This window comes from Melanerpes formicivorus, unplaced genomic scaffold, assembly GCF_026170545.1.
Source record: "Melanerpes formicivorus ecotype bairdi unplaced genomic scaffold, bMelFor1.0.p_v2 SCAF_1, whole genome shotgun sequence".
Classification (NCBI taxonomy): domain Eukaryota; kingdom Metazoa; phylum Chordata; class Aves; order Piciformes; family Picidae; genus Melanerpes; species Melanerpes formicivorus.
Window position 1 is genome coordinate 24,223,774 of NW_027142353.1, and position 26,510 is coordinate 24,250,283.

The 26,510-nt window shown below is 40.7% G+C and overlaps 1 protein-coding gene across 1 annotated transcript in view; it reads right to left on the minus strand.

The window, feature by feature from the left end:
• Positions 1-422: 422 nt before the first annotated feature.
• GRTP1 (growth hormone regulated TBC protein 1) overlaps positions 423-26,510 on the minus strand; it is a 39,546-nt gene continuing 13,458 nt past the window's right edge. The window contains exons 4-8 of the mRNA XM_068137069.1: positions 24,342-24,466; positions 20,695-20,791; positions 2,950-3,122; positions 2,642-2,827; positions 423-921 (exon numbers count right to left, since the gene is read on the minus strand). Coding sequence (XP_067993170.1) covers positions 832-921; positions 2,642-2,827; positions 2,950-3,122; positions 20,695-20,791; positions 24,342-24,466 — 671 coding nt within the window. The 3' untranslated portion in view covers positions 423-831. The remainder of the gene's footprint in view (positions 922-2,641; positions 2,828-2,949; positions 3,123-20,694; positions 20,792-24,341; positions 24,467-26,510) is intronic.

The window sequence follows — 26,510 nt, forward strand, 5'->3', positions numbered from 1 at the left end:
AAATTGTTTAGATGTGCTGCTTGGGGATATAGTTTAGGGATGAACTTTGCAGAGTAAGGTTAGTGGTTGTACTTGATGATCCTGAGGGTCTCTGACCATGAATATTTCTGTGATTCTGTGAAACGAGTACCTAGTGTGCTAGAGGTAAACCCCCCTGAATAGGCATATAAAAATGTCAAGGGATTACAGATGGATTTTTGCTTTCTGTAGCCAACATTTATACATTCCCTGCTACTTTTACTTTCAGAGCTATTACTGCTAGTGAAGATAATCATCTTCCTTCTTGCTGTTTTGCCCCACACTACCATGTTTATTGACTTAAGTGACAGCAGTGAGGAAAAAGGAACATGGTGCTTTTCTTGCCATCTAAGGGCAGTCAGGAAGGAGAACCAAATATTTTACTCTCCACATCAAGAAACAGATTCTGACAAATTAAATTAATTTATTTTATATAAATGGCAGACATCTCACAGTTAATACAGGGGGAAGGATATGTCATTTTATATACCTCTTTTCTTTTAACATTACAAAATGCCCTGAAAACACGAGGAGGGTGACTGCTTTTAAAAAGAGTATCCTGACACACTGATCACATTCTACTTTGAAAACACTAAGTCCTTTAAAAGAAAAAAGAACAACCAACCACAGAACCACCAATTCCAGTTATCAAGTCTGACATACAGTACAAACTATTCACAACACTTACTTGAAAGGCAGGAAAAATTGGTCAAGCGTCAGTTAACTCATGGAAAGCTTAAAGTGTGCTTTAGTCAGTGCAAATAGAGGAATGTGTCAATTGCTGTAGTGTCTGACCGCCTCATTAAATCTGAGTTATCCCTGAGAAAGCACCTTCTCCCTGCATGTCTCTCGGAGTTTGTTGATTGTTGCCATGGACAAGCTTCCAGGGTCTGTGAATATTTTCTGGGGGCAAAAAGGGAAAATCCTTAGTTAAAATGTTGGCTTTAAACAACAGTGACATTCTCATGAAGTATGAAATTTCTCTGAAGTGTGAAATCCCTGCTTGGCTGTCAGTACCATGGAAGTGCTTACAGCTGTTTGGCCTCCTTGTAACAGGGCAGCATCTTCTACTCTGCTGTAAAGACACAGTAAAACTGCAGCTCATAACAAGTGCTGTAAGTTACACAACAGCCACAATAGAAGAGCTAATTTGAATATCTGGCTAAAATGTTTAAAAGCATGTGTGTTGGTGGATGGCAGGAGTATTTAGAACACACTCAGCCATGCTGGGTAATGCTACAAAGCACCAGTGCATTTCTCAGGTGGGGCCAGCAGAAGTTGTTTGGGCTCTGCAACACATACACACTTAAAACAATATGCTTCTGCTGAAAAACAAATCAGTCTTAATCCCTTGCTCTACTTTTCTCTGCCAGCCTTTCTGGGCTAGCAATCTATATGGATGTAAGAATTTGAAGTATTTTGAATGCTGTCACACCTGTAACTTTTTTTCCCCTGACTTGTTGCTTAAGAACAACACCTTTGTTTCCACTAATTCACTGAAGGCCTCTGACTGAACAAAACTATGAAGCAAGCTGCAAGCTTATGCACTTAATCTACAGTTAAAATGTTTGGGCCCCTCACTTGTCTGTAGCCGTGAGTGACAGCTCTTGGAGACATTATAAATAAGCCAGTTCTGAACAGCATTCTGGTAAAAAGCCTGCATTGCACTAAAAAAGTGTTCAGGGAATGGGAGGCATAAAGTACTCAACTGTCATCACTTCTACTGGTAATAGTGCAGCTACTGCTGAGGGAAAAAGCCCCAAACAAAGCCAACCTGATTAAAGATGTCCTTACATTTTGTTCTTCTTTTACTCCTTTAATTAAAGCCTCACAAGTTAGTAAATTTTTATTCTATTTGAGCAAAACTGAACTGTGACATCAATGACATCCTGCTATGGCAGACCTACACACAGAATGCTGACATGAGCATGAAACAGTTTTTGGGGTAGAAGTGACCTACTGGGATGTCTTTTACACTTGCATCTTCACAGTTAAGCTTCAAATCTAATGCTCTATACAGATTTGGCATCCAAACTGAATCACATACAAAAATAATTCTTAGTTTGCAGATTGTCATAGACTTCAACATAAGATTGAAGTTGCTTGTCATAACACTCAACTTCATCTTTGGTATTTTTTGGGGTTTTGTTTGGTTTTGGGTTTTTGTTTGTTGGCCTGGAAATGCAAACTTGGTGCTACCTTTTTGGTTTAAACAGAGTATCTTCTGGCACTAAGATTTATCAATACACATTTACAATTCACTTTGTGTCTCTCCTACATTTCATCTGAAAAAAAGCACAGGACAAGCCCTAGTTCTCTAAAAGAACACACTGAAGTTATTTTCTCATCGAATTTCCTACCTTAAGTGGTAAATGGGGCAGAACTACTTCTCCCCTCCATGTAACAGGGAGTGTGAATTAATCCATATAGATGGATTTAGGTTTGTATTTTTTTAAATGCATCTTAGCAAGGTTTGAATTTCTGATGTAAAAACTTTCTTCATCCTTTTGGCACTCCCCACAGACACATTCCTCCTAATACACCCATCTTTTTGTCTGCACAAACGATTTCAAAGTCAGTCCTGTTTTCAGTTGGTAACAACTAAAAGCTGCAGAGAATTTACCTGCATGAAGCTGTGACACTCTGTTACAAAAATTCCTTTGGTGATCTGCTTAAATTTATCACAGATGTCAGGGAAATTCGTGGCGTCCAGAATAAAAGCTTGGTGTTGCTTAATTAATGTTAAGGCCACGCGAAAGATGATCTTCGACCCTTCATAGAATAAACAATCCCATATTCGGAGCACAGTCTGCAGGAAAGGAGAGAATTCAGATTACAGCTTCTTGATTTCCAGTAGATCATTATTACCAGAGCAGCAGAAATGCAATGTTGATCATGAGTGTATATTAAGAGAACTCTGTTACTAATTACCTCTACTGGAAGAATGTCAATGAACAAGCATATAAACCAGCGTGACACCACTAGGGTCCACATGACTCCATGCCTTTCCATCAGCTCTGCCACAGCTGGAACTTTCATTTTCACAAGTTCTCCGAGGACCTCCTGATCAGTTTTCAGGCCCAACATTGCAGGACTGTAATAATCTTGGAGAGAAGAAAACAAAATTCAGGAATCTGTGGACATGACCTTTCCACAAAACTGAAGAAAGTCCTGTGTAGCTGAGTATAGAAAGGCGTGTTGTGCCCACATAAATTAAACCACACCAGGAAGATGTCGTCCGCATTGTGGCCACAGAGCACTTTTTCAGCCAAAGCCAATTCCTCTACACAAACACTTCATTCATGCCTACCAAAGTATCTTCTTTCTTGACAGCTCTTCTTGGCAATTCGTTCTTTCTTCCCAAGGAAGGATAATCTAGTCTGGTTTTAACTGCTAACTTAGACTACAAAAGTCTTACTGGTATTGAAATGATTCAATATAATCACCACCTCCAAGAAACCAAGTAACCAAGAAAAAAAAAACAAAGAAAGAAAAAAAGAAAGAATAAAAAAAAAAAGAAAAAAAACAAGCCCAAGCCAGCCAGTAGCCTTTAGACTGGGTTCAGTCATAAGCAGGAAGTGCACCTTTCTGAGAGTGTCAGCTGTGCAGGGTGCTGGAGGCCAGATGCCACTTCTCCTAGGGTGTGACCTAGCATTAAAGAGTTTATCAGCTGGTTTTTTCCCTCCAGGCCAAGGAAACCCCACTTATCATAGAATAATTCTGAAGTAAATGAATGACAGATCACTCAGGCACAATCTTCCTACTTAATTTATCTGCAAGATGGGTATTGAAATTAGACCTACAGCTCCTACACTGCTGGTCAATGCACTACATTGCTAAATTCCAAATTCAGAGCAGTGGGGCACGATGTAAAGAACAGTCACACTGTGCTTGTTATTCAACAGCCTGTTTGGCAGGGTAAGCATTTTCACTACCAAGGTGCAGGGTGAATAAAGAGCATCTCAGTTCTACAGTTAAGGGAGGAAAAAGCTTATTTTAGTTCATAAGAGTTCAGATGGCCCGGGAAGGGGCAGGGATTACACAGGTAGTTACGGAATTCATATTCTGGGTTTAGATGTTTGTGTATTTGATGCCTCCAGCCCCGGGAAGCAATCTTTGATGGTTCAGCAGTGCTTTGCTGGCAAGACCTCTGTTATTAACATTATTTACTAAAAGAAAAAACTGGTAACACAAGCCCCTTTGTATGCCTGCCTTTCCTTCAGTGGTTCAGAAAGCTGCACTTCAGGTTTCTCTAACTTTTTCTGCTAAGGTTCCCAGACACACAGCATAGGCCGGTAGTTCAGACAAAGGTGAATGAGTCAGAAGCAGCAAAGTCTGTTTGTCTGAAACAGCTTTTAGAAAAGCTACCTGTGCTACAAATAAGTTTAAGAAGCTGTCCAGATTATATAGGATATTTATAACCACATTAATTTCTCTAATGAAATCACAAGAGCAGTTCAGTATCCACTCCTCTGTCACAAAGGCTTTCTTGAACAGACTTCACAATCCAGGAGCTATTTGCTCTGTATTTGACCTGCCCCAGCTGCAGAACAGGAGGTCTTCAAATAGTACTAAGGAACATCACATTCACCCTTGGGAATCTAGCTTCTTCTCTGTGGTCCTAATTTTTTTTCCCTATTGAAGACTGATATGTAAAGTTCCTTTACAGACATAAAAATCACTGCCACTACATACGTTCCTTTAACCACTTGCCTTTCAATTGCTTGTAAGGAAAGCCCTGAAAGCTAAAGCACAAGAAATCCCATGAGAAAGTGTACTAAAACCATTAAATCATGCCACATCTTCAAAGCCAACACAAAACCCTCTCTTTCCACATATTTTGTGTTAGTGCTGTCCTCATTTGTGATGGAATGCCGGGTTCTGCACATTGGCCACAACAGCCCCTTGCAGAGCTACAGGCTGGGGGCAGAGTGGCTGGAGAGCAGCCACACAGAAAAGAACCTGGGGGTGCTGGTCGATGGTAGGCTGAACATGAGCCTGCAGTGTGCCCAGGTGGCCAAGAGGGCCAATGGTATCCTGGCCTGCATCAAGAACAGTGTGGCCAGCAGGAGCAGGGAGGTCATTCTGCCCCTGTACACTGCACAGGTTAGACCACACCTCGAGTACTGTGTCCAGCTCTGGGCCCCTCAGTTTAGGAAGGATGTTGACTTGCTGGAACGAGTCCAGAGAAGGGCAACAAAGTTGGTGAGGGGTTTGGAACACAGCCCTGTGAGGAGAGACTGAGGGAGCTGGGGTTGCTTAGCCTGGAGAGGAGAAGACTCAGGGCTGACCTTATTGCTCTCTACAACTACCTGAAGGGAGGTTGTAGACAGGCGGATGTTGGTCTCTTCTCCCAGGCAGCCAGTACCAGAACAAGAGGACACAGTCTCAGGCTGCGCCAGGGGAGGTTTAGGTTGGATGTTAGGAAGAAGTTCTATACAGAGAGAGTGATTGCCCATTGGAATGGCCTGCCTGGGGAGGTGGTGGAGTCACCATCACTGGAGGTGTTCAGGAGACTTGATGGGGTGCTTGGTGCCATGGGTTAGTTGTTTAGGAGGGTTGGATTGGTTGATGGGTTGGATGCGATGCTCTTGAAGGTCTCTTCCAATCTGGTTTATTCTATGTATTCTATGTAAACTGTTGTCCAGTGCCTGAGTAAACCTTTTTTTAAATGCTGCTTTAATGCAAGGGAAGAAGGAAAAACTTCAAGAAATGTAAATCACTTTTCCAACCCAAAGCCATTGCCCCTTTCCTATCCTTCCCTCTCTCATACATCCACAAACTATTTATTTTTCTATTTTGTGCTCCTGAGACATGTGAGTACTTAAAATGTGAACTTACTACTGGCAAGTGTCCTCAGGAAGAAGGACAGAAGCCCGGAGGCTCTCTGCTCTGCTGCAATCATCTGATACACTGAAATGAACAGCAGCTGCTATTTTTACTTTGTTCAGCAAAGCAAATGTCAGGATCTCGGTGAGGACGCAACCGGACACCCACCCAGCTTGGAGTGCTGGCGAGTAAAAAGTTAACAGCCAGGCAACTCCTGGAATTACTGAAGCAGCAAGCAGCTGGGAAGCCTGGGTGGAAGTCAAAATTTCACTTGAGTTGGTTAGACTGTAGTGCTGGACAGAAAGGAAAAAGGCACTATTCATCTATCTAGGGCAGCCTCCTGCTGCTTCCCTGGGGAGCAGCAGCAGCTCTCATGTGCCCTGGTACACAGCACTGCAGCGTTCAGCCCAGCACTGCTGCAAAACAAGATCAACGCCTCTATGCAAATGCCTGTAACGAAAAGCAGGCTCTCCCCAGCATGTTAGCTACAAGTTCACAACAGAAAGGACTTACATTAAACTCATCTGCAGCCGAGTCATTTTGATCTGTATTTAGAATGCAGTAGTTGTAGTTACTGGGGACAGTTGTTATAATTACTACACATAATATGTAATTAATATAGAATTTTACTAGATATATACTTTTTTTTTAATACTGAAAGGTGTATCTAAAATTAGCATCACAAATTATGAAAGCCATACTTCCTGTCCTCCACAAACTCTCCTGCAGGACCCTGTATTTGTGCAAAACTTGCCCACAACTGATTTACAAGGAACCTAACAGCATCACAGTAGCCCAAGGAATAGCACAGATCTAACCTTGCAGTCTAATGTCAGTCTTCTGAGGGCAGCATTACCCCTGGAGAGGAACCGGGTCTTCAGGTATGGCTAGCCTGGAGCACAACCAGCAGCACCCACACCAAGTCATAAGGTACACGTAAGGATAGCCAGAACTGCACAAGTGAGTCAGAAGAGGATCTGGTGTCCTGCTCGAGCCACCTCTCAAGGTCCCTGTCTAGTCTCACTAGTGAAAATGATCTTGCCACCTGCTTCAGTACCTAGGTGATGGGTTACATTCAGCCCAGGTGGTTTTTCTATTCTGTTCTTATTTGCTAGGGATGCCCAAGCCCTCAGCATTCTGGAAATGTCCCCCCAGCAAAATTCTGTAGCTCTCCCTTGCTGTAAGTGTTTCACTGTGTGCCCTATTTTCCAATCTTTTATAACTGTCTGCCCTGCATCTCCCTTTAAAGTCAAGATATACTTATATAAACAAGTCTACACAAGCCTAACTCTCCCCCATGCCGCAAAGCTGTGTTTCACAAGATACTGTGCAGCAAGTTATTATTTACTCAGCTACCATCAAAACACATTAGCTTTATGTCCCTTCCATAGCTTATATTACAAATTGTTGGATATTTCTAGATATGCATGATCCACATTTAATTAGTGTATTAATGATTTTTCCCTCTCAGTACTCTGGCAAAAAAAAAAGCAGCAGTTGATGACCTAGAACAGACCTGAGTCAGTAACTGCTCCCAATCTGCCACTTCCTAATTAAAAATAAATAAAACAAACCAGCCAAATGTAGGATAATTATACTGTATATCTATTGATCTAGGTTGGTTTATAGGAATGTCCTCTGAAAATAGAGCATTCCCCAGAAAAAACACATAGCCAGGTTGCTTCCTTTTATTCCTCAGGTTGTCAAACAGAAGAAGTGATAACATGAACATTCAGGTGACCCCACATTACATTACTCTTCATCACGTCATCTTCTGGTAGGCAACAAATGAAATACTGTATTACAAATTATTATTATTATAGTAGTATTATTAAACTCCAGAAAAATGTCCCCATATGAAACTCCCCATTTCCAAGCTCTTTTGTAAACTGTCCCTAGGCTTTCCTTACTTTCAGCTTTTCTTTGTCTTTGTTCACCCATATGCATTTGCTTTGCCTAGTCTGGTTCCCGGTGCCTCCCTTTTTGGATGCCTTGCCAAGTTCAGGAGTGCCTGAGAACATAGCAGAGGGCAGTGTAGTCCTCACCCGATGTGGAATTTACCACATGAAGTGCTCCTTCCTCGTCGAAGTCCTGACTCCAAATAGCAGTGCAGGCCCATGGGTCTGTTGGGATTGTTGGCTTCACAGAACAGTAGGGGTTGGAAGGCACTTTGAAGATCACTTAGTCCAACCCCCCTGCCAAAGCAGGTAGCCTTGTCTTCCTCTTAGGAGTCGAGCAGCAAAAAGGACAGGACAGCTTCACAAACTGCCAGGTATTTATTGCTACTATACAACACAAGTGACTAGATGAAGGCACTTTTCCCTTGTTTAAAGAGCTCTTTGTTATTCAGACTGCACTGACTCATGCCGTCACTGAGCTTGAAACCCATTCCAGCTCAGCACTTGACAAAAGGCAACTCCTTACACTACATTTTGCTGTCTATCACAATAATTAGCACCTCTCCGAATCCTACCAGGACGTCCAGGGCTAAGACAGAACTGTCTGCCTGTGTTCCAGAGCAGTAATGAGATTTGCAGGAATAAGGAAATAATCTTGTAGGGACTGTATGACCTTGTTCTGTTGCAAATAGCCTAAGAGGCTCCAAAAATAAGAATTTAAGAAGGAGTACTCTTGTAGCCTTAAATTACCTTTAGAAGTCAGAGCTGCAGAAGTTAAAAAAGAATCCTTTACGTCTGGTGTGCATATGTCAGGTTAAATATAAACACTCCTACTGCAACCAGCACAACATGAATTTCCAGTGTTATAGAAATACCCAAGGCAAGACCTCAGCTCAGCTGCTTATCTTCCAGCATTTCTAACTATCATTTCAAAAGCCTACGTAAGACAGCTTGGGACAAAGTGAGTCATTTGTCTCAGTGATCCAATTTATGTCATTAAACATAAATGAATGCTTAATTACATTAAGCATTAAAAATATTTATCAAAATTAAGTATTAGTTCAACTTTTCTCAATCAGAAGCCACATAAAGTAAATTTAATTTTTATAGCAACATATTCAGTATTCAGTATTCCTAAGGTTGGAAGGGACCTCAAAGATCATCGAGTCCAACCTGTCACCACAGACCTCACCACTAGCATACAACATTCACAAATGTCTCCTTGCTGTAGATGCACATTTCCCTTTGCTGCTGGACTTCACTGGAATCCAGAATGGTCAGGCCTCAATGCTGGCAGGCAGAGATTGCCATGAGCAGAACTGGCTAACCTCATGGAAAGCTCACAATCTACATTTCAAGTCAAACCCAAAACAGGTTCCACCACATGCCGCTGCGGAGAAAAAAGCAGTAAAATCCTTTCCAATAATCCTGCATTCTAAAGCTTATCTGTTTGCATGTTACTGAAACACAGGGTTATTTTAAATAACCTTGGTAGCCCAAAGCTTTCCTTTCAAAAAAGACAGGCTATCATAGCTGAGTTTATGAACACACATAGAAGATTCATCACTTCAGTTATACATGGGTCAAAATTAGATTATGAAAGCAGCCCCTCCTCACCTCCAGAACATCTGAATACCAATAGTATTCCTACATAATTCATTGATTCATTCTCCTTGTTGGTCATTATCCGCCTGCTCTGTCCAAGAAGGCAGGGGAACGTTGTGCTATTTTATTTCTACCATGGGACAGCCCAAAAATGCAGGATAGGAACTTCTAAGAATCTACACCATGAACCTGGTATGAAAAAAAAATAGCCTATGTTGGGAGGAAATGAGAAAGTCACAACAGGAAAAGGAGGAAAACCAAGAGTACTGCCAATTCTTTGTGCAGTATCAGGCCAAAGTGACCCCCTGCAGATGTCCTGGCCAAAATGATATCCTGCAGATAGGTGGCTAAAAGGCATGGTGAACTCTTAACTATGTTATTTTTAAAATGTAAGCTCCTAATCCTCCAGGGAGCTGGAGGAAAACAAAACCAAACAAACCCCACCCTGAACTAAAAAAACAAACAAACAAAAACCCAAACCACCAAACCCACAACCCAAACAAACCAACCCAAACCGGGTTCAACCCCTATTTTCTTTTTCTGTCATCAAATCACATTGAAACAACACTTCTGTGCTGGGGTGCTGAACTCGCACCAGAACCAGCAGTAGCTGTATCATTCACAACTGAGTGTCAGCTCTAAGAGACCACAAGCAAGCCAAATTTTGGATGGCAGAACTACCTTTACACATGGGGGTGGGGGGAAGGCATGGATGCTTGTTGCTTGTGATACTGACATTACACAGAGTTTAGCATTGCTATTGCTTCTTTTGTGGATAGTGGGGTTTTTTCACAGAATCACTGAGCTTTGGAGATGGCTGCAGCTTACTGGGCTGATGATAGTCCCAGGAGCCAAGGTTTTTAGTTCACTAAACATTCTGACAGACTTTTAACACTGGTTTCCTCACTTGGATTGGATGGGAAATTAATGAACAAGCATTGAAGATTACCACAGCTGCTTATCATGCCTGTAGAGGAAACAAATATTTTTATCTTTTCAAAATGAGTTTACAATTGTACAGTGAGTGACTCTAAATGACTGCTGACTTCAGCTGAATAAGGATTCCTGGATCTCTGGCTTTATTTATTCCTCTGTGGGATTAGGAAGAATAGCTATTTTATCAGTTTGTCACACTGACAAGATTATTCTTAACACCACAGCACAAAACACAGCATTTATATTCTCCGACACTTCAGAAGAAACCCAGCATTACAGTTCTTCAGCTCTTTACAAGAAAGCTACAATCTTGCCATGGGAACTACCAAACGCATTACTTAAGACTGGGACAGAAGAAGGCAGCTTAAAAAGAGAGCAGGACAGGCACATGGTTCTAGCCTAATACTTGTGTTGGTTTCCCTCTTCACCTCTTCAGTATGAAGAGAAGGGGAATGAAAGCCATAATCCTCTTACTTCAAGCTTGAAGAGATGCTAATAAGAGAATTAATTTTAATCTTGAAGTTACAGGTCTTAAAACTCCAAGAGGAACAAATGAAACCTTGCTACTAGTTACAAACTGAAAATGTAATAAAGCATTCAAGTTTGAGCATAAAACATAACCAAGGTTGTACATCCCAAGTATCTCTGAAACTGAACAGTCCCTTTTTGTACATTTAGGTAGATGAGTTACCACTGTGCACTGCAGGATTTTCTTCATCTAATTTCTTTTACTCCCAAAGCACATCTCCTTCCACAAACACTTTAAGTAGCCACCTATGTTGCATATGCATTATACTGTATTTTGAAACAATATCAAAACCTGCTGTCAGTGCTTCTTCATATTATGCCGTATTCAAAACCAACCAAACAAAACCCAAACCCCCAAACCACAGCAAACAACAAAAAATCCCCCAAAGCAAAACAATAAAAGAAAAAACCCACACCAAAACCACAAAGCTTTGACAACGTAGCTGATCCATTTAAATTAGACATTTTTGCAGTATCTTAAGTTGCAAATATGGTAACTCGTGAGTAAATATGTCTTTGCTCAGAGAAACTGAAATAATCCTTGGATATATTCACTACTGAAGGGGTATGCCATGTCTGTAAATGACACCAGCAAAACTGAGGTTAGAAAACTAAATCCTACCCTGATACTTGCATTTAAGGCAGGAAGTTAAAGAATTGGAAAGGAGGTGAAACAAAGGGTTATAAACACTACTCACAAAAATTGAGCTCCATAAGTAACTTCTCTATTCATAGAATTTATGCAAGGAAATGAGAAACAAATTTGACTACTTTGAGGAGGAAACACCATAGGCATTATATACTTTCAATATAATATGAGAAAATCTTGACTTCGTAGCTAGAAGTTAGGACAAGGCAAATTCCAATTAAAGTACAGCAAATAGTTTTAATGGAGTGATTTATAACTTGAACGTACTACTAGGAGTTGTGGTAAAGTTCTTTTGGACCAAGTTTGGGACCTTTCACAAAGACAAGCTCCAGCCAAAATGATTCAGCTATAGAGGGAATGGTAGGAAATTCTACTAATTTCTCAGCTGGCTTCTTGCACAGCAAATCCAGTTACATTTCCAGCTTTATGAGTCTTGCTATCTAACATGATTTCTTCAAGCATATGAGTACATCTCATGGGGATTTACAAGCTAAAATACAAACGTGTCTATCAGGATCTGCATTGAGCAGCTATAACCCCATTAAACATTTGCCAGCAATTTCACAGTACCACAGTATCACCAAGGTTGGAAGAGATCTCAAAGACCATTGAGTCCAATCGGTCACCACAGACCTCATGACTAGACCATGGCACCAAGTGCCACGTCCAATCCCCTCTTGAACACCTCCAGGGACAGTGACTCCACCACCTCCCTGGGCAGCCCATTCCAATGACGAAGGACTCTCCGTGAAGAACTTTCTCCTCACCTTGAGCCTAAACTTCCCCTGGCGCAGCTTGAGACTGTGTCCTCTCGTTCTGGTGCTGGTTGCCTGGGAGAAGAGACCGACTCCCTCCTGGCTACAACCCCCCCTCAGGTTGTTGTAGACAGCAATGAGGTCTCCCCTGAGCCTCCTCTTCTCCAGGCTAAACAATCCATTACATGGTGCTCCCTGCTGTTAAGGTGACATAGTGAGGAGGGCTGCATTATTCAAATTGTAACTGAACAAGCAGAGCCCTGTCTGACCATTAGAAAGTCAAAAAAAAGAGGAAAATTAAATCAGATAGTCATTTTGGCTTGGCACTGTCAGAACTACTGTTTTGATACAACATGTGTACATTGCTGCTTTCACAACTAAGCTAAATTTAAAAAACCACACCATATTAGCTACATTAAAAATTAATACAATAATACTAATAAAATCCCTCAACTTTTCTACACCAACAAAATCTAAAGTACAAATTAAGCAAGCCTTGTGCTGCATGCTAAAGGTTGGCTACTTCTTAACACATTTTAATTAATTAATTAATGGGTATCTCATCCCACAAATCCATACTTCTGTGTTTCTACCACTTTACCTACCCTTTGTACACAACCAGGGAATTCTACTTCAGATAATTCCTCACTGAACTAAGATTTCATTTGAAGAGTTTATTTTGCTGGTGGCATTTGAAAAGGATGAAACCTTAACTGGAGAGTTTAATAGTACAAAAGTAAGGTTGACAACTTGTATGTTCTTGTCATATACAGGAAACTTCTATTTTAGATGAAACTGTGAGATTTCTACCCAGCTACAAAAAAGTCTCAAGCTGCGCCAGGGGAGGTTTAGGCTGGATGTTAGGAAGAAGTTCTACACAGAGAGAGTGATTGCCCATTGGAATGGGCTGGCCAAGGAGGTGGTGGAGTCACCATTACTGGAGGTGTTCAGGAGGAGACTTGATAGGGTGCTTGGTGCCATGGTTTAGTTGATTAGATGGCGTTGGATGATAGGCTGGACACGATGATCTTGAAGGTCTCTTCCAACCTGGTTTATTCTATTCTATTCCAAGCACACATATTAAAAATTGAGACCGTGCTTTTACTGATGAGGCTTATGATTAGTGGGGAGGAGGGAGCACACATACAATACCTACAGCAAATAAATTATTCCAAATGTCTACACATACTGTTTCACTTTAAAGAAGAAATACCTCAGTTATTTCCTGCTTGCTCAAGTCTCCCAAATCCCCTTGCAGTTCAGATTTATAAGGAATAAGCATTTCAGGCTTATCATGGTTTCTAAATACAGGAATGTGATGACTCCTACATTCCATCTTTAACTCAACAGGACATTTAATTCCTAGGTAAATACAACTGAACTCTAATGTTCAAAGATCAATGCTTTCATCATGGCTGCTGGTTAACAGTAAAATATGTTGGCACCCCATATTTCAAAACTCCTAATTATTCAGCCTACCAGCCCAGCATTCCTCTCTTCTAATGGCAGACATGATGTACTTCAGAGGTGCACATTGCTATAGCTTCACATGTGATCACAAAGGAACACTCTAAGGATGAGCAAGAGCTCTGCCAGCTCATGGCCCTGTAGCTGGGTGCTGCCAGAGAAGGAAGATAAGCAAACAACTCAGAATGGACTCATCTGCTGAAATTTTCTGGGTTGATGGTGTTATGAAGAAAGCTTGGTTATAAAAAACTGCTTAGCAAACATGAGGCCATGCATGTTACACACAGCCTTGCAAGGAACTTTCCACACCAAAGGCACATGCCTATGGTGCCCAGATCTTCTGTCTGAAGGGATAAGGTCTTTATCACAACAGACTCCTTCACAGGTTGCAAATTCAGTTTAACATTGTTGCTGTTCAGATCCACCAGTGTCTTTTACCCACGCAGCTGAATAAAATGCTCCATGTGGAACAAAATTCCTCTCTCTATTGGAGAGGCAGGTCTGAAGCCGCAGCAGAAGATGTAGCTGCCCAACCAGTTCTACATTCAGAGGTTCTCAGAGTATTAAAATAAACTCAGCTACAACAACAAAATGAATACATGTCCTACAATTAAAAGCAAGCAGTCCAAATAGAAGTGTTGTAAAGGTAGTACAGCATTCTGCATTTCTCAAGTGGCCTTTCCCTTCAAACTTTGAGGTTCCACATGATGGGACTTAAAAGAATATTGTAACTTCAATCACTCAAAAACAAGGAAGACATATAAATTTCATATGTAACTGTGCTATTATTTGGTTCAAATGTTCACATCTCTTACTATGCCTAATCTCTTATGCAACAGTAACTGCTAGTCTATGGCTTGTACAATTGAGAACCACAGCCAGCTTCAAGCAGACATGTGTTAGACATTGATTATCTCAACATGCAGACATCTGCCTTAGCCAGCAGTTAGAAAGCTGCCTACTGAAGTGCACCTTTCATTGCACCTTGTGTCCTTGCAAATAAGGCCAGTTAGTTCAGTGCAGTCTAGTACTTTTGTGACCATTTCATCATTTGAAACTCTGTTCTGAATTATTGATAAACAAGGAGGCAGTACATGTAGGGTTAAAAATTAAAATAAATTAAAGCAAAAGGCTAAAAGGTACCAGGCTGAAGGTTGTTAAACTGATCCTTGAAAGATGCTTGCACACCCAATGTGAGACTTTTATTTACAACATTGGGAAAAAAGGAAAAAGCTGATATTTGTTAACGACCAGAAACTGGGAGGCATTGTCCCATGTCAATACACAAGGCACAACAGAGTAACCTAGAGAAAAGACTGGGGTAAGAGAGATGATGATGTTTAAAATAACAAGGACAGGAATGTGCAAATGAAGTTCAGCAAAATGGTGTTATTTATTCCTATAAGCTGTGGAAAACCCATCTGTTACAGTGAGAGAGAAGCCACGTGTTATTATTGAAACCACAAATCAAAACCAGTGCCACAAGAAAAAAAAAACAAGGCAAACTGCAGGGAGACCTTAGTTTTTCCTCTCTCAAACAAAGCATTTTCAGCTATAAAAAAAAGAGAAGAAGAGAGAGGTAATTCCACTGCATGAGGCACTAGCAAATTTCCCACCAAAAAAACAAAAACAAATTAAAAAAAAATAAAAGAAAGAGAAAAGGCAAACCCACCACCAAAGTGCCAGTGTGATCAAATTGACAAATATTTTTTATAAAAGAAGAAAACCTCAAACTGGAACAAACTCACATCCAGTGAAAATGATGTCCTGGTTTGAGGCCAGGCAGATCCCTTCTTGCCCTTGAGAGGGGCAAAAGAATGGCACTCACACCAATGGATTGCAAAAGTGATGGAAAGTTTAAATGGAAAAGCAGTGTTTTACAGAAGCTACAAAGCATAGTGACAAAAGCATTTAGGAATCCTAAAGCATACAGAATACCCTATAGCACACCCATAGCCTCCCAATACTTCCCTTTTCCCCACCTGAGGGTATACAAAAGACCCCCTAGGGCTCTTTCTTCCCACCCCCACCCAGCTAGGCTAGTCTCAGGCTGGCCAGGTCTGAGACTGCCCCTCCCCCTTCTCCTCCTGGCATTAGGCCTAGCCAGGCCTAAGAGGCCTTGAGATACTCCTCCACTGTTACCCGATAGGGAGCATCTCCCACAAGAGCAGAGAGGGAAGAAAGAGGCAGAGAAAGACTTTGCAGATGGATTTCTAGGGCACAGGATATTATGGGTATGAAATACATCATTTCCTGTGTCCACCTACTAGGCTGGACCCTCAGGACACTGGAGGTGTAGCTTGTGTGGCAGTAACAGGAGGCACTCAGGCTAAACTGCCACAAATGATTGTTAGGTCAAAACAGAAACAGAGAGGAGTTTCACGCAAAAGGAGTGTTTTGACTGAAGCAGCTTAGTAGTATGAAAGAACTGTAATAATGGACTGGATCCTACAAATACATGAAAGTCAAGCACAAAAGCGGGGGATGACTGGGTTTTTTTAGTCCTCAAAAGTCAGCACTGGCACAAGAATAAAAGGCTATAAAATTGGCCATGAACAGGCTAGTGCAGGAATCATAAGACCAGTCTTAGCCGTTGGAGGAGCACCCTACAACTGGTTTTCAGTAAAAGTAAGTAACTCCAGTGTAACAGTCCAATAGACTGGGAGTACAGCTTGATAAACACTGCTGCTTTCAGACTGAGAAGTCCTGGAGTGGGGGGAACAGTTTTTTTTCTGCTATATATAAGCATAGCTATTATGCTAAAGTGAGCCCAAATTGTCAAGATTTTTCTCTCTTAAACTTATCATTTAGTCATAAATATGTAAAACATGACAACTATGATCCTTAATTGCATACCAATGTTCCCACCTACCTGATGCTTTCTAAAGCAACCTCCCCAATATTTCCTCAACAGAACAAAAAATTTTCTCAACAAGAGCCAGAGTGATGAACAGAACAGAAACACTGGAGCTATACAAAACACAAATTGCAGACAACCACTCTGAGCTCAAAAGGAATCCACATTGATTCTTGTGGGCAATACTGTCTGCTCCAACCATCTGTTTTGAATGAACCTGAGAATTAAAGATGTTGGTAGCACTCAAAATTTCAGTTAAATAATTCTCTTCCTGCTTATGGTGTTTAAATGAGATATGCTCCTAATCCCTTCAAATCCTTGGTTGAGCAGCTGACAGACTACAGGCGGTAGACTATGGACTTGCCTTTAGCAGAAGCAGGATCTCTCTGGCCTCACCCAGCTGTACCCAGCAGTGTTCAGCCAGATGACTGGCATGCACACAACCCCACATACCAACAAATCAAATTCTAATCTTTGTTGGTTCACTCTTTCAGTTGTGCTAACTCAGATGAAAGAGAACAAATCAGCCATAAAACTTCTACTGCTGAGGTCCCATTCCCAAGTTGTCCCTCCGGTCAGTGAGTGGAGTAGTCACATTCTATGGTTCACACCCCCACTCAGCCTACAAAAAAAAAAGAGTACAAGTTGGGAGATGAGCCATAGCTCAGAATGACAGAATCACAGCATCATTAAGGTTGGAAAAGACCTCTAAGATCATCAAGTCCAACTATCAACCCAACACTACTATGACCATCAAATCATGTCCTGAAGTGCCACATCTACATGTTTTTTGAACACTTCCAGGGATGGTGACTTCCCTAGGCAGTCTGTTCCAATGCCTGACTGCTCTTTCAGTAAAGAAATTTTTCCTAATATCCAAATTCTGGTTTCAAATTTGGCAGAACAAGCTAAGTACTGCTACTTGAATCCTCTAACAAAAAACTCTCAAGGGCACTTTCTACTGATGGGGCAAACAAAGCAAAGGAGTTGGCAGCGATTTCCCAAATCAGTTTGCTTCTGTTATTATCCTTGTCACCAGCTTAAGTAACTCTTCCCTGTCACTTCCCCAGAAAGCTGTCATCAGTGCCCCCCTCTGTCACATTCTACATTTTTTGACCAATGACATTGATCTTGGTTCATCTGCTGACCCAAAAAACCACTGTCGGCATCATGCTGTTTAGTGTAATTAAATGTATATGGGCCAGGGGAAGGAAGCATTCATAGGGACACTGCAAAGGACAGAGAAGGGATTTCAGAAATGTCCTAATTTTAACTGGCAACGACAGAACACCCTGGAAAATGAGGACATGACCTAGAGGCATTATCTGTTGCAATGAAAGGGGAAAACATGTAGATTATACATAAAAGAGCATCAGCAACAAAACTAAAGGGAAAAAGTGCTGGCTAATCACACTGTTAACATCCAACAAAAAAATTAATGCTTTCCCTTCTGAAGATCTGGAGAACACCAAATGTTTCTCTGCTTCCCCAACAAGTAATTTTAGCACTTCAATCTGAAATGTGCTGTACCTGGGACTACTGACAGAAAAGTAGTTCTGTCTTACCTGAGTAAGTTTCTTTATGGACATTGTCTGCCTGTCCAATTCCCTCTCTTACATTTACACACACAATAGTTCACTGAAAGTATGCCCATTATCTTATCTGTCATATTTTGACTTTTATAAGTGTAGAATTTCAGCATGATAGAGGAGGGTAGTGGGAATAACAGGGGGAGGGAGAAAGTAAAAATTTGAGAAAAAACAAAATGATCCTGAGCCACAAGTTTTCTGACAGTTAAGCTTTCACAGAATCACAGAACTAACCAGGTTGGAAAAGAACTTTGAGATCATCAAGTCCAACCTGTCACCCAACACCCTCTAATCAATTAAACCATGGCACTAAGTTCCTCATCCAGTCTTACTTTAAACCGTATCATTCAATACCAATATTTTCACTACACAGAAGATTGATACTACCTAACCTGGGCTCTTGTTAGAGGCATGCAAGCTGGAAAGAATATCTCAAGAGCTCTTAAAACTGACTGTGGAAGGAAAAGGGGCACACTCAGGTCAGCAATTCTGATCAGATATATCCCCTTCCCCACAATCAAAGAAACTTAAGCATGCATGTTTCTAACTTCAGCACCTCAGATGGGCGACTGTGTTGGATGTACTGAACTCAGGCCAAAGTCTGTCCCAAGACTCTTGTTACAGGGTAGTAAAAATGTATCTATAAACAGGGTAGTAAAAATATGTATCTATAAATATAACTTAAGTAAATGTACATCTCCTTTACACACAATAATTGCCTTTCACATTAGGAGTTTCTTCTCATCCTCAATGCTACTGGCATAAGATAAATTCAACAACTAAGAGGGAAAAATAAGAACAACTTTTGCCATTTAGGTATGGCAAAGTGTACAAGAGGGATATACAAAAAGAACTAAAGGTTTTATCACAAACCTCTACCAAAAACAACAAATACAAAATCCCAAACCTACTTTGTTCCAAATAAAAGCATAAGACCATAAAAAAGATTAACAGCAAAATTGCCACATCACTTTGCAGCAAAATTTGCCTTTTACTTAAGTCCTTATCCCTCATACAGTGATGTCAATGGGAAGACATCCACCCATGCCAGCCAGTGGCAGGTCATGTGGCAGACAACACCCCTGAAGTCTCTACCTGTTTGCACAGCTTATAGCTCTCAAGGCTGAACAAAAGCAACAGACACAGCTGGATTTCTTCAGACTATTTTTATAGCTTGAAAGTAAACTTAAAGGCTGCAAACCCTCAAATATTTGCAGATTGGTTCAACAAGTGATAGCACTCCCTGCTTCTCTGCTCATTCCATCAGCTAACAAAGTCCAACCACTCTGCTCACATACACAGAAAACCTGAATTCCTGTAGGGTACATACAGTGTAAAAGATAATTTCCTACAGTCATTAACGTAGTAAATGACTCCCTACAGCTTTTTTTCCATCTTTTGCAAAGTCTTTCTCTTTCATTCAATAATGAACAAAAAATTATACACTTTTTGTTTAATCCTAAACAAGAACAGAAAGAAACAGAAATTAAAGTACCAAGCTTGATGTCCTTGACCAGCACTTAGCTGACACTGTAATACTGAATTCAGCATTTGGGATAAAGATCTGCCCAAAAGCAAAACTAGACCAATAGGAAATTTCAAAGCCTCCTTATAGAAAAAAATTAGTCTTTCATTTTGAGTATGGCTTTGCATTAATGGTGTAGCTGTAGTCAGTTCTGTGCAGTGCTACTGGGAATTCATGATGAAGCCATTCTTCCCTTTAATAAAATCCCAAGAAAGAACATCCCCAAATGTATTTCATAAGGTTATAAAGCATAGCTGTGCCTAACATCTGCTTTTGGTTTTAAACTACTGCACACATGTGATAAGACTCAGTTTACAAATGGTACAAAATACAGTGTGTGAACATCTCCTGCAAACCAAGAGACCTGATGTCAATATTGTCTATGGCTTCGGGTGTGATGAATTCCCTCTGGACTCTACTGACCAGCCTGGCTAGATCACAACTGATTGTAACAGATCTTTGACAAGAACTTCACATACAGACACAAACAGGACTTTTAACATTTGTTTGCTTTGTTGCAAAATCACAATGTGTAAAGCGCCTAAGGTATACCCACTTAAACCTGGGAACACAGCAGAAACTACCATGGCTAGCAGAAACCACCACCACCTTGCCAAACACTTCTGAACAAAGTTTGCACTGCCTCCAGTCAGGCCACTGGGAAATCCTACATCAAACTCTGTGCTCAGAGAACGCACTTCTCCCATCTTTGCTCTGCTTTGTAATCACTGATTCATCTGTCTCATGTCATATTTATGCAACCAGAAGTGCCAAATCCCAGACACCTTCACAAGTCCTGTTTCCCAGCATCATACTGATTATAGGAAGACATCTACCTAACAAGTGTAAGTAGAGAGTAGGAAATAAGACTGCAAATTACCACATGCATAAACCACTGTGTTTCCAGGACCCTAGACAATCTCAGGTCCATGCAAATCCATTTTAACTCCTAAAGCCTCTAAAAACACAGAAGACTCCAAAGATTAAAAAAGAGAAAGCTCCAATATACAAATACAACTATATATGTTTTTAGCATACCAGGCAATATTCTTCCAATAAGAGCATCTAGCAACCAAAAGGACTCCTCTTCATTCTTTGTAATAAGAATCAGGTATCCAGCTATGAAGTTCATGCCCTGAAATAGAAAAGAGGGGTTCTAAGATGCACGTACTTAAGAGTTTCTACTTTATTTCTTTTGATAAGGCCTAAATTGCTACAGTTTACAAAGTGGGCATATTAAGCAAAATCTAGTAATAAAGGCTACTGCTTGAGTAAGCTGTTAAGCCTGCATGACAGCAGCTAACAAGAATTCTTAAAGATCAAGGAGAGGAAAATGAAAGGGTAAAGCTTAGCAGTCTATAATTACCCTACATATTTTTTCTTTCTTTATTCTTTTCTTTTTTCTTTTTTTTTTTCTTTAAAAAAATTTCAAAGTCTGTACAAATGTAACTGAAGACTGCTTTGACTAGAACCAAAACACACCTGTATTGAGTGTGCAGTACAAACACCACACACCTGCAGGCAGACCTGACACAAAGACTCTCTAGCAAGAAGTTGCAGCTCTCGGAGCTTTTCCAAGCTGCTGCGCCTTAACTCAAAGGACTGTACATAAATCATTTGCTTCCATAATGGCTCCAGTACTCCACATGCTAGTCAATGACTGGCCACTGTAGCTCCTGCCATTCAACATGCACACAGAAGGCTAACAACTGAAGCTGGCAGGGACTGGAAGAGTAGTGAAGTCCTGGCTGGCCAAATTCCAGCTGTGCAACTCTCAGAACTGTTACTGACACTCTCTGACTGGCAAAGGAGCATAGCACAGAACACACGGGTCACAAACTGATACTCCCTTATAAACACACTGCCTCTGTCTCAGGTTCTTTTATCATCATAACACTGCCAGGTTACAGCAACATTACTGATTTACATGCACAGCAATCCACCTCCTTCAGCATCTTTTAAGTATGTCTCTTCCATCATAAGCAAGCTGACAACTATAACAACACAGGGCTTCATTATGACACTACACAAAAGCTGCCTCTGAGGCACAAGCCTTCACAAAGTTCTAGGGTAAAGAAAATTATCTTTAAATATTTACAGGCTATGAAGACTGGTATTGGTTACATTGCCTTCTTTGGTTTCATTACTATCTTTGCTTTCTCTTTACTGTTCTCTTTTCCTCCAACCTGGACTCCTCTAGCAATTCTGTGGCCACAGGCAGCACCACTGCCTGTAGGTATCCTGCACTGTGGCCAATTATGGCTGTGATCAAGATGACAACAAAAAGAATAATGACCCTCCCAGCCCCTGGAAGTTACAACATCTTCTCTGAACTGAGATCTCGTTTCTTGTATTCAACAGATTTGAATCACGTGTCCTTCCCCCGAAGGCCCTGCAACACTCCCAGCACATGGAAAAGTTAGGGCACTGCATCTTCTCCAATGTTTCATTTTCACTACAATGGTTGTTACACAAATGGCTTAGATAGACCTCACATGGCCTAACACAGTGCTTGGCCTTCTACTTGTTTCTGTGGCAACTATTTGTTTCTGTGCTGACAGTTGGCTTAGTAATTGCATTTATGATGACAAGATACTGGTGTATAATATGGCATGCACAAAAAATGCTCTGGAGCCTATGTTCACAGGACATTAAATTTTGCTGATTATACCAGGGCAGGCAACACCATACCACTGCCTTATATAATGACAATGCAAAGCCTAATGCTCCTCCACATGTGACACAAATGCCACTAAGTACCACAAATGCACTAGCATTTTGCAAACACTCCCTGAAGAGCCCTCAGTCAATAAAAGCTCCACAAAACACTTTTCCACACATTTCTAGTGTTTACAAGGTCTCACTTATGCAGCAGGTATCACTATACGTATCCTGATGAAGTTTCTTGTTCACTGGCAGAATAAGTGATTTCCTGAAACTCTGCTTGATTTGCAACATGCCTTGGAAAGTAGATCTTGATCTTTAGTTTGTGTTCTAATTATTCAGCTAGAAAAGGTAACATTCATCCTGTGAGGAGAATGGAGGTGAAAAGAAACTACATGAGACAATAGAGAGGGTCCAGAGGTGGGCCACAAAATGATCAGAGTGCTGGAGTATCTCTGCTGTGAAGACAGGCTGGGAGAGTCTGGGCTGTTCAGCCTGGAGAAAGGAAGGCTACAGGGAGACCTTATAGCAGCCTTCCAGTAGCTGAAGGAGGCCTACATGAAAGTTGGGGAGAAGTTGTTTACAAGACCTTGTAGCACCAGGATGAGGGGCAACAGTTTTAAACTAGAGAAGATTTAAACTAGGTTTAGATTGGACATGAGGAAGCAGTTTTTTACTATGAGAGTGGTGGAACACTAGAACAGGCTGTCCAAAGGAGGTGATGGAGGTTGCATCCCTGGAGACATTCAGGATCAGGCTTGATAGGGGTCTGAACAAACTGATCTAGTTGGGGATGCCCCTGTTTACTGCAGGGGCATTGGACTAGATGACCTTTAAAGATCCCTTCCAAGCCAGTGTTCACATCTCTGGTGCTCACAATGCCAAGTTAAAACACAAAAATTAGCCCATTAAAAAGTACCAAAACATTTCAGTAAAAATTTAACATACATTTTGGGTATGTCTAAGCCATATACTATGGTTTAGAAGTTGTGTATGTTTATGGGTATAAGTATCTCTGTATATGAGCCTGCCACTTGCAAAAGAGAGTATTCATAATTCTATATATTATGTTATTCTCAAAAATATTAAAATTATGTTAATAAATAACACTGAAAATAATAATAATTCATCTTCTATTCCCATTCTTCAAAGAATTTCTGTTCTAAACTAGTTGAGATACAGGATAAAAAAAACACTTGTCTTTAGTGACTTCAGTGTAGGTTTAAGTTCCTCTAACTCCTCTCCAGATTTCAATAAATACAATTCCTATCCTTCTTACTTTGCAACAGTTGTACCAACCTCCTCACCTAACATGAGGTATAGGTTAGCACACATCTCCTTGAGGAGGACTTAACTGAGCTGAAAAAATACGTCTTGCTCATGGCAGTTCCTGCTTCTTCATGATCCTTAAAGATGGTTCCTTTTCTCTTGACTGTCATAAATCAACTTTTATCTTCATGTCCCACAGAAAACTCTACAGTACCTGGCAGTGACAACAGGAGCTTTTCTGAGTTGTCATCTAAGCAGCACCAGGTTGAATTTCAAACACATTTTCTTTCTATTTATCTGTCTATACTGGGAGATGGCAACTCTATGATGCTGCATGAATGATGTTTCTCCTGTATTTTGAAAAATGAGATAGTGAAAACTAAGGAAATTGGGATCTCATGGTGCCTCTTAGATACCAAGAACTCTTGGGAAAGATGGCAGGAGGGAGGAAGAGGGAAAGGCAAACTCACTTTCTCTTCCTCTCCCAAGCAATTAATCTTGATAGAAGCACACATGATGAAACATACACTTTGCAGGTAACAAACTAAAGGTGATCAAGCTAGCTACAAAAAAAGCCAAAGAGAAACTCACAGGGACATTTGAACTTGACTGAAGCAAATGATTTCTTCCCACCCCCTGGGCCATTTCAAAACCAAAGTTTGTGGATCTGCTTCTAAAAACACACATTCAAAGGGCAAGAACAGTGACCATTGGTGACATGGAGTATTATTGAAAAACCAGTGCTTACATACCTGACAATATCCTACCGCTTTATTGTGATGCCCGTACGCTACCAGCACGTTGTAGAGCGTGTGCTGCAAACAGGGATCAGCATTTTTCCGGAATTTTACGTTATCTGGAAATGTTCTGTTCATGTCTAGACAAAAAGGGGAGAAAGACCAAAATTAAGAACCGCTCCCTCCGTCAATTTCCAAACAAACTTTTACAGCTCTTCTGATGCACAAATCAAACTTCACTATGGTTCACTAAACTTTTGTTGCAGTGGATGAATTTTAAGAAACAGCTCTAGCTCCGTTTTGGCTAAAAGGCCATGTGCATTCAAGGATAATCCACTCCTAGAAAGATTAATCCTATTAAGTGTACAGAAATCGATTTTAAGCAGGACTAAATACATTCTGCTGCAGATTGTACTCTCTCAGCGTTTGACTGCAAAGGCTTAAATGAAAGCAAACCTAAATGAAAGCAAACCTGGCATACAGACTAACAGAAGAAACACGTGCCAAATTTATCTAGCCAGGTGGTATGAAGTGAGCTGTACCTCCTGGAGGGATTCAAGAGCGGACTGGATGTGGCACTTGGTGCCATGGTCTAGTCATGAGGTCTGTGGTTACGGGTTGGACTTGATGATCTTTGAGGTCTCTTCCAACCTTGGTGATACTGTGAAAGTATATTCTCATCACAAAACAAATGAACTTTCAATTGACTTATTCAGTGAACTTCTACCAAACAGTTCCAAACCGCTGAAAAATGAGTCCTGTTCCTGCAGCTGATGACTTCCACTTAAATTCACCATTTAAAAATTTTTTTTCAGTTTCTTCATAATGCAACCATGAGAAAAGTTGTTTCTTCACTGGTCCAAGATTATCAAAACAGAAAGTGATTTTGTTTTATATTCAAGCAGTAGAACACACCCCACATGCTTCAAGCTCAATCCTAAGCAAGGACTATGCAATTACTGATGTTTCAAAACATTAATTTCTTCCAGATAAAACATGAATACCAGGACTCATCTCTCTTTACAATGGCTTAAAACTCAGACATACAAGTTTGAGCTAGCTGCCCAAAACTCCCTTTAATTGTTGCAAAAAAATCAGGCAGAGCTAATTTCTAGCCCGCTTCATGCTATAAAGAGGCAACCCATGGTCACTAGTCCAGACTTGTGCATATGATTTTTAGATGCCTAAGTTAGAGACAAAAGTCCTATTCAAAATAACTTTTAAGATTTTCAATAACCATGACTTACTTATACAACACAAATAGTTGTTCTGGTTATATTGAACAGCAGCAAAAAATTGGGTTAAGGTTTTAAAAAAATCAGTAACAGCACTACTGTATAGATATCTTTGTTCTACGAGTTTTCTCTTCTTATCAGCCTTCTCCTGCACAAAGGAAGAAGTCTGCTACAGCTTTGACACAGAGTTGAGTTGTAAACAACTGAAGGAAGAAAGCTTCCCAGAATAATGAGTAGTGTAATGGAAGTCACAAGCATAAAAAAGTTATCATGCTATTCACTATTCCTTTCTTTTAAAGCAAATAAATAATTTACAGAAATGGAAGGACAAGAAAACATTCACTTCACCTCTCATGTGACCGGAAAGAAAAACAGAAAGAAAAAGATAATATTTGAAAGGACTCTGGAGATATTCAAGACCTGCCTGGATGTGTTTCTGTGTGATCTGGGATAGGTGATCCTGCTCTGGCAGGGCAGTTGGACTGGATAATCTTTCAAGGTCTCTTTCAACCCCTAACATTCTGTGATTCTGTGAACAGCCAGTTACAGGATAAACAGGTTTGTTTCCTCTTGGTAGGAAGAACAGTATAGTATTTGCATAATCAAAATTTGTTGCTCATTCCAGAATATGCTGGATGCTACAGAAAAGGTTAATGCTGACATTTCGGTTATGGCTCTTCCCCCCAGCTATACAGAATAAAGGTTCAATAAAGACAAGTGCAGAATCCTGCACATGGGGAGGAATAACACAAAGCACCAGTACAGACTAAGGGTCATCCTGCTGGAAAGCAGCTCCATGGAGAAAGACCTTGGAGTCCTAGTAGACAGCAAATTAGCCATGGGACAGCAATGTGCCCTTGTGCCAAAAAGGGCCAACAGCATTCTGGGGTGCATTAAGTGTGTTCAGCCGGTCTAGGGAGGTTCTCTTCCTGTTCCACTCTGCCCTAGT